Source organism: Dryobates pubescens, chromosome 4 (assembly GCF_014839835.1).
Source record: "Dryobates pubescens isolate bDryPub1 chromosome 4, bDryPub1.pri, whole genome shotgun sequence".
In the NCBI taxonomy this organism is placed as follows: Eukaryota; Metazoa; Chordata; class Aves; order Piciformes; family Picidae; genus Dryobates; species Dryobates pubescens.
Genome location: NC_071615.1, coordinates 24,839,371 through 24,854,956, shown reverse-complemented (window position 1 = coordinate 24,854,956; position 15,586 = coordinate 24,839,371). Strand labels below are relative to the sequence as shown.

Here is a 15,586-nt window from a genome sequence, read left to right as displayed (position 1 = left end):
CAACCTTATGGAAAATAAAGGCATCTCTTCCTCATACTCGCTGATTTGGATAGACATAGAATAGAAACATAGAATCATTGTGTTTGGAAAAGACCTTTAGGATCATCAAGTCCAACCATTATCTAACTATACCAAGGCTGGTGCTCAACCATGTCCCTCAGCACCACATCTCTGCCTTTTTGAAACACTTCCAGGGGTGGGGATTCAACCACTTCCTTGGGCAGCTTGTTCCAGTGTCTGAGAGTCCTTGCAGTGAAAAAGTTTCTTCTAATGTTCAACCTAAACCTTCCCTGATGCAACTTGAGGCCATTTCCTCTTGTCCTGTCACTAGAGAGAAGACATGCATTGCTTGGTCACATCAATGGGCACAGGCAAATGCTGACTGCATTTGTTTTGCCTTGGTTTGATCACATATTTCTTCAACCACTTCTAACATTTTTCTGAAGATGCTATCATTTTTTTCTGAAGATGTTATAACTGTAACATCTTAAGAATGAACAGTTGGGGGATGGGGACGAGACATGGGTGATGGTAATGGTAGGTTTTACTGACAAATGTATCACCTCTATGTAACTCAAATCATGTAAAAGCAAAAAAACATAGACAATTTTAATTTGCAGTGCACTGATTCACCTCTGATCCTGTGATGAGAGGCATGGCACTGATGGAGAAAACAGGTCATCAGCTCTACATGCTTCATAAAGACACAAAAAGAAGCTGCTTCCACAGAGTCTACCTGCTTCTTCCTATTCTCAAAAACACTGAGCACTTAACCCAAGACATCATTTCAGAAAGAACACAGAACCCTGCTACATGATCAGTCAGTACTTTGTGCCATGTTAACCTATGTTAAGGGTACATAGACTGGTTTGGGTTGGAAGGAACCTTAAGAGAACATCTAGTTCCAACCCCGCTGCCATTGGCAAGGACATCTTTCACTAAGACCAGGTTGCTCAAAGCCCCATCCAGCCTGGCCTTCAACACACTTCCAGGCTTGGAGCCTGCACAGCTTCTCTAGGCAAGCAGTTCCAGTACCTCATCACCCTAATGGGAAAGAATTTCTTCCTAATGTCTAATCTAAATCTAGCTTCTTCCAGCCTGAAGCCATTACCCCTTGTCCTGTCACTGCATGCCTTTGTAAAAATGCCTTTTTTATACACGCGTATACAAAAAGCAAGGAAGAGTCAGGCAAAGAGATGTAGCTGCCTATCTAGCAATCAGTGCAGCAACATGCAAGCCAAGAGAGGTATGAATGCACCGCAATGTCCATCCCAGCTGACACACATGTTTCTTAAAGCTCATTCTTCCAGCTTTGCAGGGCAGTGGAAACACACACATGCCTTCTTAAGGCAGACATTTCCTGCACACTCATGCAGGAAACGGATAACCCCACCATGCCTTCATAATTCAGTCCTCAAGTGAGGCACACACACAGTGCATCATTTCAGTCCCATTCATCTCCAGTACTGTTTGCTCCAGCTCACTGCATCATACATCCATTCAGCTTCACTCAGCCATTCAGCCCTGATCTGCAAGCTCCCTCCATCACAAGCCAATTCATCCTTTTGACACACTTATTAGGTCAAGGGCTGTGCAGGGTACAGAGCTATCCCTAAAACTTGAATGTATAAGACCAATCATTACTCATCAGCAGACAACTGCTGCTTTGGTTATGGTTATCCTTTATTCATGGCTATTTCCTCATCTTCCTGGCAACCAGCATTTCTTTGTGCTATCAGTTACACCTCCTGTGCCACAGTAGTTTCACCAGTTAATTAATTCCCTTGGAGAATCTCCAGCTTATCCCAATTTTGTGAGTCAGCTCCAAGGCAAGGTAAACTACATCCAGCAGGCCTGTGCTCTGTTACCACAAACTGACAATGAATAACAACATATTCATATTATTTTAAGGGATTATTTGGCTTCTATTATAATGTTTTCTGTCTAGCACAGCACATATTTACAGCCTTTCACTGCAGGTAAGCCGAGTACTTCAGCTTTGCTGCATGCGTGTGCATGTGCAGGGGGACAGAGTCAGACTAAACAGATGCTTCAGCTGTGCGTTGTGGAAGGAAAGCAATACTCAAGTCTGAGAAGGAAGTTTCCATGGCATGAATGTTAAGTTGTTCCCACACAAGCAGAAACAGACTTTTGACTTTAATCAAGCATCACCAGTTACATTTTTATTTGATTTTTTCCCCCCTTAAAACCATTTAAACTTTGCCATGTATCCCAGTGAGTCCCAAGGATATTTCTTGCTGTTTATGATTCCTTGCACAGAAGCACTCATTCTCAGTAGGAGTATGGAGAAAACAGACTTTTTCAGGACTTTTTCAGGACTTTCTCACAACACTGACACTCCAGAGGATTTGACAGACCTGCATACCCTAAGGCCACTTTCTTTACCACTCCTCACATAGATATTGCGTGCATACAGTATGTGAAGACAAGGGAACTGTCTAGCACTTTCAAAAACTAAGGGAAGAGAATATTTCCTTGTCTTTCAATCTTTAGGCTTGCTGTTCCTTTTCCCAACCACAGCCAAAATAGACTAATTTTGCTGTTTCAGTTTATCTGCCTATTTTCTCATACAGCTGAGGCTTATCATAGAATCAATAAGGTTGGAAAAGACCTCAAGGACCAAGTCCAACCTGTCACCCAAGACCTCATGACTACTAAACCATGGCACCAAGTGCCATGTCCAATCCCCTCTTGAACACCTCCAGGGATGGTGACCCAACCACCTCCCTGGGCAGCCCATTCCAATGGCTAACAACTCTTAAGGAATGATAGGAGATTCTCCAAAGAGTAGGTGATTTTTCCAGTATTCAGTTATCTGCCTGGCAGAATATTGTGCTATTTGGACTAAACATATGGATTTACTCTTTGGAAGTGCAACAGAGTATTAGAGAACATCTGTGTTTTATGCTCAGAACTACGACCATCACCTGTATTCACCTGAGACATGAAATTATACTGCTGCTTCCATCTGACCATACCAATTCACAATTTCTCCTTGCAGCTGGAACACTCCCTTTATATCAGATGATGTACCAAGAGAAAGACATTCTAGGTCTTATTCATTCATAACATTCATCCAGCCAAACTTCCCTCTTGATTAGCTTCCCTCTTCCTACCAACAATTCTGTATACAGCAGCAGGGCAAGTCCAGAGATGTAAATAAAAAAAAAATCCTACAGTGTTTGGAAAAAATCTGTATGTGCTCCTAACCTCCTAGTCTTAAGCAGACTGCCACATACAGGTTGTTTCACCTTTGGAACCATGGGCACTTTTGAAATCAAGCTCTTACTAGTACATACTGAGGTATACTTGAAAAAGGCAGAACATTTTAGCACTTCATATAAAAGCAAGCTTTAAAATTTACTATTACTGTACTAAGCCCATCCAAAAGAATATTTCTTTGAAAAAAAAAATCTCTTGTACAATTAAAAGCTATTCTTACTTTGGTATTGCATGCTGAAGCACATGCAGAAAATGACAGGTGAATCCTGACATCTGCAACCTTGGCTTTGGAGCTAACACCCTAAAATACTGAATTTACCATTCCAATAGCTCTGCTTCAGCATTAATCACAATTTCCTAATGGTGTTTAGTGACACAAAGGAACGACTGCTCCTCACAGTGTAGTTCCCACAGATCAAGTCCTTATCACAGCATAAGCCTGCTCTATCTGTTTCAAAAGTTACTAAAATGGTCATTCTGCTTGCCCCCACCTCCAGCTGTGTCTTCACCACTCTTTCACGTGGCGTTTGGTCCACACTGCAAGTTTAACTCTTTGATCTGACAGAGAACTAACCCAGAAGAAAACCTTCAAACCACTAAACTAACAAACTAATCCAACAAAGTTCACCACTGCAGAGTTTTCAGTTCTGATGCAGAGTTGAATAGGGCAATGCATGTTCAAGGATCATGGAGGCAGCATAAGGTCACCTCTCTTGGGAACAGACTGCCACGTTCTGATTGCATCAGACACGATGAAACTGCACTGATCATCACAATGAATATACTCAAAGGGCTCAAAGGGCAGGCAAAGGACTCAATACACATCTAAAATTGTTGCTTATCACTCAAGAGCATGGCATGTGATCATTACACAACAGGAACATCTCGAGACACTACCTACATTAACCACATTCAGAAGTAATTAAACTTCAGAGCACTCAAAGGCACTCAGTTGCTAAAGGCCCTGACTCAATTATCTAAATCCTCACTATTCCTACTCTGTTCCTGCCTCTTGTGCCAGAAGATGCTATCCCCTGAAGCAGCAGCTGTTGGAAATGATGATGCTGTAGCTTGCACCCCCCAGAAATGTAAACTAGTAACATCTCTCCACACCCCACCAAATTAGCATCCAGAGGAAACACCCCCATTCAGTTTTGCTGCTTTAATGAAGTTAACTATGAATTCCCTACAAGGACCACCACAAACAGCTGAGAATAGCCTATATAGCCTTATACTAGGAGTATGTTAAGAGACTACTGAGGCTAGAGGATGCTAACCAACCTAACAGCACTGGCAACATAAAATCCTGAAAAACAGAGGGTAAAATGAAGGGAAGCTGAGCACAGTTGAATTTCACTAGGAGGGGTGGAAGGAGTCACTGGAAGCAACTGCCCCAGGGATGGAAACATAGGTGAAGGTATTACACAGCTTACCGTGCTGGGAGGGATTTCTGTTTGTGACCTCTAATCTTTCATGGAAGCCAGGACTTCTGCCAAGCCCTTCCACATCAACATCAAGGCTGGTGAAGCCATTTACTTGGTTTCTGTCCCTGGTGACACTGTTAATGCGGGTTGGGATAGGTTCAAATGTAGGGTCTAACTCCAAGATCAGCCTGTTCAGTTGTTCAATGGACTGATCAATATCCAAAGTTGGAGAAGCTGGCGAGTCTCCTGTGTTCTGTTCCAGATCCAGGCCATTTGTGTCCCTCTGAGGCATTGGCCTTGACTTAAAGCTCTCAGCACTGACATGTTCTGCAGTTTCAGAACCTGGCACGCTTCCTAGACCCCTCTGCACAGCATCTCTGCTGCTGGAGCCACGCGTTGGGGTGTTTGGGACTCGGGACGGGCTCTGGGCACTGCCTGAGTTCTCCACAGTGCTATGAATGCCAACCCTAACCTCATTCTCTGGGGCAAAACCATACTGGTGAGCAGTGACCATCTGCTGCTGGCGTACCCAGGTCTGTGTAGAGTAGTTACTTGGGCCATAGTCTTGAGGCTGAGGGGGGACAGAAGGATTCCGTTGCAATTGCTGAGTTGACTTTGTCTCAGTGCTTCCAAAAGATCTCTCATAGAGGGGATCCACACCAATTCCCAGATCTGGGGCAAAAGCATTGTGATGCTCTTCCCCAATGTTACTTCCAAAGCCATCTGAAAGAAGCGAATTCTGACTGCTCTTGTGGCAGCTAAAGTTCCCTAGGTGGGCAGAGTGCTGTCCTTCTGAGGAAGACAAAGTCCCGATGCTGTCCACGCTGTGAAGGTCGTGATTAGGCATTTCATCATCCAGAATATCAGTCTCCCTGTCCTTCAGCTTGCTGTCTCCATTCACATGAACTTGAGCTGGTACCACATGGCGAATCCCACTGTACTTCCCTCGAGCATCAGTCATATCCTTGGTGGTGTTGACAGAATCCTCCAGACCAAAGCCACTGAGTAGCTGGTCCAGTTCTGCCTTCTCTTGTGGGCTCAGACCTCTTTTGACTCCCGGCACAAGGCGCTCTTCAGTCTTGTCTGTCCTGATGGAAGCTGTTGAGTGTCCTGAATCACTGCTGACTGACAGGGTATGATCACTATGATCAGGACTACCAGTCACAGGAACACCCTGTGCGACACCAGGGATGCTGCTGTCTGAAGAGCTCTTCTTTCTCACCTTTGCGTACAAGCTGCCATCAATGGGACCTTGGGTATGCAGCACTGTGAAGATAAGTAACAGGAAAGGGGAGAGAAAAGGAGAAAGCATTACATAAGGACTTTGGTGTCATATCACGATAGAAATACTGCTAATATTGCTAGTATTGTTTCTGCCAAACTAAACTGGCCCTGCTTATGCAGCATCACCCAATGCCATTATCCTTGGTCCACACATTTTGATTCATACCAGTTTTCTTGGTGGAAATAGAACAAGCTATTCATAGCTCTAGATTAAATACAGTTCTCTCTTTTCATGCCATTTTAAATGCATGTCTGTGGCTCCATAAACTCTTAATGCCAGTCTGATGAATTATACTCTTACAGTGGTAGAAATCTGAGAGGCAGCAATCATGCATTCCATGAACAGCAGGAACCTTCCAGCAACACTTGTATACCTTGCATGTATATCATGCAATTGCCAGTTCACCCATTTCTACTCAATGATTTAACTACACTACAAAGAATCATTTACTCCTTCTCCGGGTGGTGCAAGAAAAAAAAAAGGCTTTCAATCACAGCTGCAGTCCTTGGAATGTGTATATATACACATATGTAAGGTGTCTTCACAAAGGCAGACTGAGGAAATTGTAAGACTATGAAATTTCTGTGCAGGTGTGGAAGCCCCAGTATGCACTTCATGTTTCAATTTGAATAAACAAGGCCACAATCCCTTAAAAATCAGTATCTAACTCCTTCCTCACCAATGATATACCCAGTGTGCCCAGGTGGCCAAGAAGGCCAATGGCATCCTGGCCTGCATCAGGAATAGTGTGGCCAGCAGGAGCAGGGAAGTCATTCTGCCCCTGTACTCAGCACTGGTTAGGCCACACCTTCAGTACTGTGTCCAGTTCTGGGCCCCTCAGTTTAGGAAAGATGTTGAGTTGCTGGAATGTGTCCAGAGAAGGGCAACAAAGCTGGGGAGGGGTTTGGAGCACAAGCCCTATGAGGAGAGGCTGAGGGAGCTGGGCTTGCTCAGCCTGGAGAGGAGACCTTATTGCCAATTGTAGCCAGGTGGGGGTTGGTCTCTTCTCCCAGACAAACTGTGTCAGAATGAGAGGACAGAGTCTCAAGCTGCACCAAGGGAGGTTTAGGCTGGATGCTAGGAAGAAGTTCTTCACAGAAAGAGTGATTGGCCATTGGAATGTGCTACCCAGGGAGGTGGTGGAGTCACCATCACTGGAAGTGTTTAAAAAGAGACCGGACGAGGCACTTGGTGCCATGGCTTAGTGGTTTAGTTGATTAGATGGTGTTGGGTGGTAGGTTGGACTTGATGATCTCAGAGGTCTTTTCCAACCTGGTTAATTCTGTATTTTGATGGAAATAACCTGTCTTTATTTCTGATCTCTGAGGTATTTTCTCAACCCAAGTTTGTGAACAATAATTCATAACAAACAAATATAGGCTTAAACATGGGTTTAGAATATTTCTAGCCAATGCAATGATGTTGCAGGAAAATACATCTACTACTTTTACTAAGGCTATGTGCTGAGACCATCAAATTGCCACTTCCACTAGCAAGAGCACAACTTAGCATGCTTCACTGACATCAGCTATTCATGGAACAGTTGGGTGAGCCAAGTTTCAACTTCTTACAGAAGTGGAGGCCTTCACTGAAGTGATTAGATTGCTTTTGAGCCCAGAAGTGAATAGAATAGAATAGACCAGGTTGGAAAAGACCTGAGATCATTGAATCCAACCGATCAAGTGATCCTAGCATCCATGAACTCTGTTGCTTCTCACTTTCTCAAGGTACACATCCTTGATTTTTGAAATCTGATATATTGATTTTCTATCATGCTGCAGCCATCAGCCCATCTTCATTCTTTCTTTTCAAGGATCAACCAAAAAGATATTGTGAACCATACAGCAGAAAGTCAAGAGAATCACAAGGTAAAGACCAAAATCTCAGAATTGCCTCCTATGTATGCATCTCTGCATGTTTTACCATACATCTAGGATTTCAGATAGTATATTTTACTGCTAACAGGAATCAAGATATGCACTCACCAATAAATAATACAAAATACATAGAAACTGGCTAATTAAAGTAGTTTATAAAACTACCTTTTTGCTTCCTCAAAAGACCCCACACAAACTTGAACAGATTTTTATATAAAATCGGGAAGTAAGGGGAAAAAAAATCCATTTGAGTTAAAAATATTACTCTGAGAATCATCTCCTCCACATTACTTCAGTACTACCAACACTGGCAGTGGATAAAACCACAGAACGCTGAATACAGGGATTTCCCTTTGGACTATTTTAAAAGCTCAATAGTTTATTTGAATTCAGCTTATTTAATCCAGACTGCTTTTTCCTACCTCTGCCTGTCAGGGATTTTTAAAGCTCTCCTTGACATTATATACCATGGAGAAGAAACAAAACCGTGGGAGGCACATTCATCTGATCGTTTATTGGACTTGTTTGTCCAACTCCCACTCACATTACACAGGTTAGACCAACCTGCACTAGACTACAGCTACAGTGCTACAAATTAACACAATTAATTCTGTTTCTTAGCAAAAGGGTTGGGAGTAAATGCTTCTACTATCTGTCAAGCCAAGAAAGTACAGCAAGTGGTTCAACTTTCAAAGGATGTAATGCTCATCTATGAAAACATTTATATGAAGCAGAAGTTTCTGAATAACTTCCTACCTATCATTTGAGAAATGTTTGCTAATCAGAAGATCAGACCATTACAGTTTAGGAACAGGCAGATTTTTGTCAAAGGTGATCAAGAGCTTAGTCTACACCTGTGGCAGTTCCAGAACCAAAAGAGCCGTGGATTGCCCTGTGCGTTTCAACACCACCACAGGTTTGCAAAATATACTTCAAATGGCATTATGATCATGAAGCTTCTAATCTAGGAAGCTTTAATAGGGAAGTATCATCTTAGAAAAAGCATTATTGAGAAACTGTACCCACGATGGCAATGAATTCATCCGTTTATAGTGGCAAGAAAAGTGGTCTGGTTGGAAAAAGCCTCCATTACGGGACACACTGCCAAGTTTCCATCCGTTCAAACACACACTGGAGGTTAAATGATAGGTTCCATAGAGTTTTAGCTCATCATGAAAGGACAGCTTTTTACTTTTTTAAGGACTAGGTACTATTACTCTTCTGATTTTAAAATCAGCATGTGCAAAAAGACCAAAATACCCCTTTGTTTAGAACAGGCCGGGGGGAAAAAAGGCAGCAATTCCCCTTGCTGTAGAACCTCTCGATGGGCAAATTGCTAGAAGCTTGCTGGAAGTTTATGATGTGCAAACTGCCCTGGTGGAAAGAGCTGCTAGGCAGGAGGTTGAATGTCTGTGCACAGGTATTTAAGAACAAGACTTATGGACAAATATTGCATCTAAGGAAAATACAGCCAACTGACAGTTTCTCAACCTCTTTCATGCTGCAATTTCTCCTAAGCTCTCACTACTGCTAGGACAATGAAGCACAGTTTGTACTTCATGTGGAATTATTTAATGCAGTTACCACAATGAACTGCAAAAATGTAAAAACCAAAACACTGTGCTTAACTATCAGGTGATTTTTAGTTCCTTTGTGCTTAATTTTGAGATTAAAAACTAAAAGTGAAAAGAATATAAAGCAGCTTTGTTTTGGACAGTTGTATATCCTGGCACAAAATAAGACTTGAAGAGGTTACAGGTCTGAACTGGAACAAAGTTAAGTAAATACAGGTCTAGCACAGTTGAACTATTAAGAAATCGTCGTAGACTTTTCTGTTGCCCCAAACCAGGCACAGTGCTGTAAATCCTTCCAACATGCTAGGCAGCCATAAATACCTCACACCAGATGAAACATTCCAGCAGGCAGATTTGGTTCACCACATAAAGATGTTAAGCACAAAATCTGACAAATTCTCAAGTACAGGAAGCAATGGAAAAACCTTTGTGCATTTTGCAGTAGTGAGGCTGCACCTTGAGGACTGGGATCAGTTTTGGGGCCCTCATGACAAGAAAGACATTGAGGCGCTGGAGCAACAAAGCTTGTGAAAGGTCTGGAGAACAGGTCTGGTGAGGAGCAGCTGAGGGAGCTGGGGAGAAAAGGAGGCTGAGGAGAGATCTCCTGGTTCTCCACAACTCCCTGAAAAGAAGTTGGAGCGAGGTGGGGGTTGGTCTCTTCTCCCAGTTAAACAGCAGTGAGAGGAAACAGCCTCAACTTGAACCAGGGGAGCTTTAGATTGGACACTAGAAGAAACCATTTCACCAAAAGGTGTTCTCCAAGCAAAATGGTTCCACGATTCTATGATTTCCCTCTATCCACCTTCCCCGTACCATCACTCACTGCCATCCAAGCACAGAGACAGGAGTATCGACATGAACACAGACAAACTGCCAGTGGACTACTAACCCCAGGGTCTTGCAGAACCATGTTTTGTAAGATTCAGAGAGAACTCTGCCCAGTACTTCTTCCAGTAATACAAAATTATCACATTTACTCTGCACATTGCCTGGAATGCTGAGCAACCACAAACAGCCTGGGGGTTTCCCAACCGTGAACCACGCAGTTTCTCTTCTGAAGAACAGATTCCAGTTCAGCTTGCCAGAGCATCTCTACTTAAAATCAGGGCATTTCATTTTGAAAAATAAAAAGATAAAACAAAATACAAACAAGAAAACTAGAGTTACTGCAGTGGAATGGGGTCAGGGTGGCTGGAGAGCAGTCAAATGGAAAGGGATCAGGGGGGTACTGACTGACAGCTGGATGAACATGACCCAGCAGTGTGCCCAGGTGGCCAAGAAGGCCAATGGCATCCTGGCCTGCATCAAGAATAGTGTGGCCAGCAGGAGCAGGGAAGTCATTCTGCCCCTGTACTCAGCACTGGTTAGGCCACACCTTCAGTGCTGTGTCCAGCTCTGGGCCCCTCAGCTTAAGAAGGACATAGAGACTCTTGAACATGTTCAGAGAAGGGCAACAAGGCTGGGGAGAGGCCGCGAGCACAAGCCCTGTGAGAAGAGGCTGAGGGAGCTGGGATTGTTTAGCCTGGAGAAGAGGAGGCTCAGGGGAGACCTTATTGCTCTCTACAACTACCTGAAGGGAGGTTGCAGCCAGGTGGGGGTTGCTCTCTTCTCCCAGGCAACCAGCACCAGAACAAGAGGACACAGTCTCAAGCTGCACCAGGGGAAGTTTTGGCTTGAGGTGAGGAGAAAGTTCTTCACAGAGAGAGCTGTTAGCCATTGGAATGTGCTGTCCAGGGAGGTGGTGGAGTCACCATCCTTGGAGGTGTTCAAGAGGGGATTAGACGTGGCACTTGGTGCCATGGTTTACTTAGTCATGAGGGCTTGGGTGATAGGTTGGACTTGATGATCTTTGAGGTCTCATCCAACCTTATTGATTCCATGATTCTACTTCAAGCATGATATAAATCTCAAGAATTGGCCATCTCCTCTCTTCACTCTTCCACTTGAAACAAGAAACAGATTATTATTTTTTTCAGGAAGCTGAGTTTTTTTAAAACCCCATCTGTATAGTACCTCTACAAATAGAGAAAATCTGCAACAATTGCTCCTCAATGCATTTTTAATGGTGTTAAAGAGTTGGCAGCATTGAATGTAAACATGAAATCAGCTTTCAGCATAGGTTGGATTTTTGGTTGTTTGTGATCTTTGTCTGCTCATTACTGAAGCATGCAAAACTGGAGCTCCCAGGTCCTTCTTTCCATCTGACTCTGGATTGGACACAACTTTGCAACACTCAGGAGTTCAACGGGATTTTGGGTTCGGTGCTCTCTTTTCAAATTCTGAACAATTAATATTTCTTAAGAGACTCTTGCTTTTCATACTGCATTTATATGTCAGTAAAAGACTTCGACTTAAAACTACTCAGAATTCTGAGATGTCTATTAAGTAAACTTAAAGCATATTTTTCTGATAAATGTTTTTTTTTTTTTTATTCCTCACAGAAAGAGTGATCAGGTATTGGAATGTGCTGTCCAGGGAGTCACCAACAACCCTGGATGTGTTTAAAGGTGGTTTGGATGTGGTGCCTGGGGATATGGTTTAGGGTGAACCTTGCAGAGTAGAGTTATCTGGTGGACTTGGTGATCTCGAGGGTCTTTTCCAACCTGAATGATTCTGTGTGATTCTTTGTGTGAAGTTTAATGGCTATCTTCGAACTCTCAAAAGATCCCATTGTTGGCTAACATATTTCATTGATTACTACTCAAGCCCCAGTTTTAATCTGAGCTAGTGAACACTTAAGAAGAAGTTGTTAAAAGTTTCATATTTCTCTGAATAGCTAACATTAACTGGTGTCAAGGAAGGGTGTAGGAATGTTTTAGGCAAGTAAATCAGATGAAAGGAAGAAAAATTTTGCTAGAGGAATTTCTCCCTCCCCTATGCTGTCATGTAAATGAATGAAAATGTCTGTTTTGCAAGCAGTGTTTCAAAAACACTTAAAAGTATGGATCTCTACTACACTGAAGAATGGCATCTGTATCTTGTTAAAAGTCTGACTGATATAGGAATACTACTGGGAATAACAAGAGTGTTTCTGGGACTTCTTATAGGGTTTGGCTCAGAATGGCCTAACAAAACATTTGGTTGGAAGAGAGGCAGCAAACTTGAAAAGACTGCAAGCTTCATGGCCCAGAGAGGAGAGCTTTCACAGATGTGCATTCATGCATCTGTATATGGAAACATCTCGTTCTTACAGGGAAACTCAGCAAATCTCATCTGCAGTTTCAGCAGCAGTAACTGTAATTTCCTTCTCTATGGTCCCTGTTAAAAATAGAATCTCTGAAATCTGAGAATCTCCTAAGCTGACTAGAAGCACTTTGTATAAAGCAACTGACGACTGTGAGCTGTCTGGGCTTCCTAGTTACTGTGCCTGCCAATGCACCACACAGCCCTGTCAAAAACAAGCACCATGGCAGAAGGGAGGAAGTCTGCATGCCAGCGTCAGTGTGAAATAGTTTGGCACCAGAATCTTGGCAACTAGGTTTTGTGCCATTCAGTGCCTCGCCCTTCACCTCAAGGTATGTGGAATGCCAATGGGTTAAAAAGCCTGAACAAATGTGGACATGAGTACTGTCTTACTCAGCACCAGCCTAACTGTGTTCATAACCAAGACAACAAGCCAAGGTATACCACTTATTAAGAACTTGTTCAAAATGAAGCTAACATCTTGAATATTTTATACACCCTGTGGCTGATAAATATAGATTAGATGTAAATACAGATAAATTTGAATATAGATAATCTAAATTGGAAGGATGTGTCTATAGATAAGAGGAGAACCAATTCAACTAAATGAGACCTGAGTGAACCATTTAAAGCGAGCACCTGGCTAAGCAGAAAAGGCATTTGAGTTGCACAAGAAAAACATAATCAGTAAAGTGCAGGATCTAGATGTCCTGCTTAAGTATCCATATCTGAAAGTGTGCTCCACTGCCAAGTTTCAAAAATCCCTAAGGCAATTTCTTAAAGCAGTGGCTTCCCACTGCTCACAAGTTGGATGATCGGCCCAACAGACACTGCTTTTGATACCTGTGCTAGAACCTGAGGAGTCATATTATATCATCTGTCAACAAGTGAAATGACAAACAAACATTTGAGACTTCTGGTTGTGAACATGAAGATTAATACAGTATTTTTAAGACTCCACAAGGAAACACCTGCAATGGTGGGACAAAACAATTTACTTGCTCTAGTAGGCAGCTGTCTTTTTAGAAACATCAAGCAGTCACAAAAAAAAAAAAAATTATCATTCTGTCCTATAAACAGATGAGAAAGAACAAGACTCACAGCTAAACAAAAATCCAGCTGCTCCGGAGGAGTGTGGATAGTTGAACTTACAGCTCCTGATTATGAGCATGCAGTGGATATTGCACATAAGACACTGAAATCCTTTTCAAATCTGCACAGTTACAGGAAAACAATAGAATAGAATAGAATAGAATAGAACAGAACAGAACAGAACAGGTTGGAAGAGACTTTCAAGATCATCGTATCCATCTATCATCCAACACCATCTAATCAACTAAACCATGCAACCAAGCACCCCATCCAGTCTCCTCCTAAACACCTCCAATGATGGTGACTCCACCACCTCCCTGGGCAGCCCATTCCAATGGCCAATCCCTCTCTCTGTGTAGAATTTCCTCCAAACATCCAGTCTGAACCTCTCCTGGTGCAGCTTGAGACTGTGTCCTCTTCTTGTGGTGCTGGTTGCCTGGGAGAAGAGACCAGCCCCCACCTGGCTACAACCTCCCTTCAGGTAGTTGTAGAGAGCAATAAGGTCTCCCCTGAGCCTCCTCTTCTCCAGGCTAAGCAGCCCCAGCTCCCTCAGCCTCTCCTCATAGGGCTTGTGCTCCAAACCCCTCACCAACTTTGTTGCCCTTCTCTGGACACGTTCCAGCAAGCCAACATCCTTCCTGAACTGAGAGGGTTACTTAGATCACTTTTGAGTCCTCTATTCAGTTATGGCACTTACATGTAGTTACCCAGTAACAATGGGGGGGGAAAAAAAGTTCTGGTGTCTAATGCTGAACAGAATTAGAAACTTGTTTCACCTCGAAAGAATACTATTTTTCTTTCCTAACTTAAATTAAATTAACTTAAATGCTGTGTGAGACCTAAAAAAAAAAAAGTAAATCTTAATTTTATTTTTAAATAGAGCATTTCTGCCAGGGGGGAAATTAAAATACATGGTATCACACACTGTTGACAGAGTAAGCATTTAGAGAGTGTATGTATAGCTCAGTGGTTTTAATCAAATGCTACACAGTGGGCAGCCTAAGATACATTTCTGAACCAGAGTAACCCAGGGAATACTTATTCAGGATTTCTTTTAAATGGAAACAACCCCCACAAATCTATCTCAAGGGTTCAATACTATCATAGCAGAGAACATATAAATAGTCCAAAGAAAGATAAAGTTTAGATTGACATTTATGTGTGTACATCCATATAAAATGCATACATGTACACTTTAATATAAGCTCTCTATATAAACTATATACATAAAACTGATTTTTGTATGGTTTACTTGTTCAGAAAACCAGGACAAATTAACTACTGAAACACTATAAACCTTCAAAATACAAAGTTTTGAAGTTGTTCTTCTCACCTTACCAAACAGCTTCATTTGATATCCGACTTTCTTCCAAATCCTATTTGGGATACCTCTGCACTAGAACTTTCAGGCTTCACTTTACTCTTGATCTTCATCTACGTTTTCTCCCAAAATGCAATAATCAATTTAACTGCAAAAGTGAAGCCATGCATATAGGCAGGGGACATTTTTGACTGAAGAAAGTGAAAAAAGATGCTAGCAATGCCAAATTGTCTTCTATGCCCCTTGCTAAGCCACGGTGCTGCAGAGGCTTTATGCATTCAATACCTCATCTCAGTGCACAACTCAACCCTCACGCTCATTTTTTCCGAGGAAGTAACACATCTGAAATGCAGAAGCTGTCAAAAAACAAGGGAAGTTCACAACGGTGGACACTTAAGTAATGCTGGAATTTAGTTAACCAAACCAAAGGGGCCCACTTTCTTTCAGCCTCAGCTCTCTTCCCAGGAGCTGTTCCAACTCCCTCAACTGTCCAGGCTGCAGGCTGACAGAATTCCCACACTGAGTCTGAATTACACACATGGCAGTGTCAGGGACTCTGCTATAGCCGAAAGCCTCAGCGTGTATTT

General features: G+C 42.6%; 1 protein-coding gene across 1 annotated transcript in view; it reads right to left on the bottom strand.

Annotated features, from left to right (window-relative positions):
- Nucleotides 1–15,586, bottom strand: part of TNS3 (tensin 3) — a 111,971-nt gene that overhangs the window by 54,487 nt on the left and 41,898 nt on the right. Inside the window, exon 14 of the mRNA XM_054160963.1 lies at nucleotides 4,677–5,933. Within this exon, the coding sequence (XP_054016938.1) occupies nucleotides 4,677–5,933 (1,257 nt within the window). The remainder of the gene's footprint in view (nucleotides 1–4,676; nucleotides 5,934–15,586) is intronic.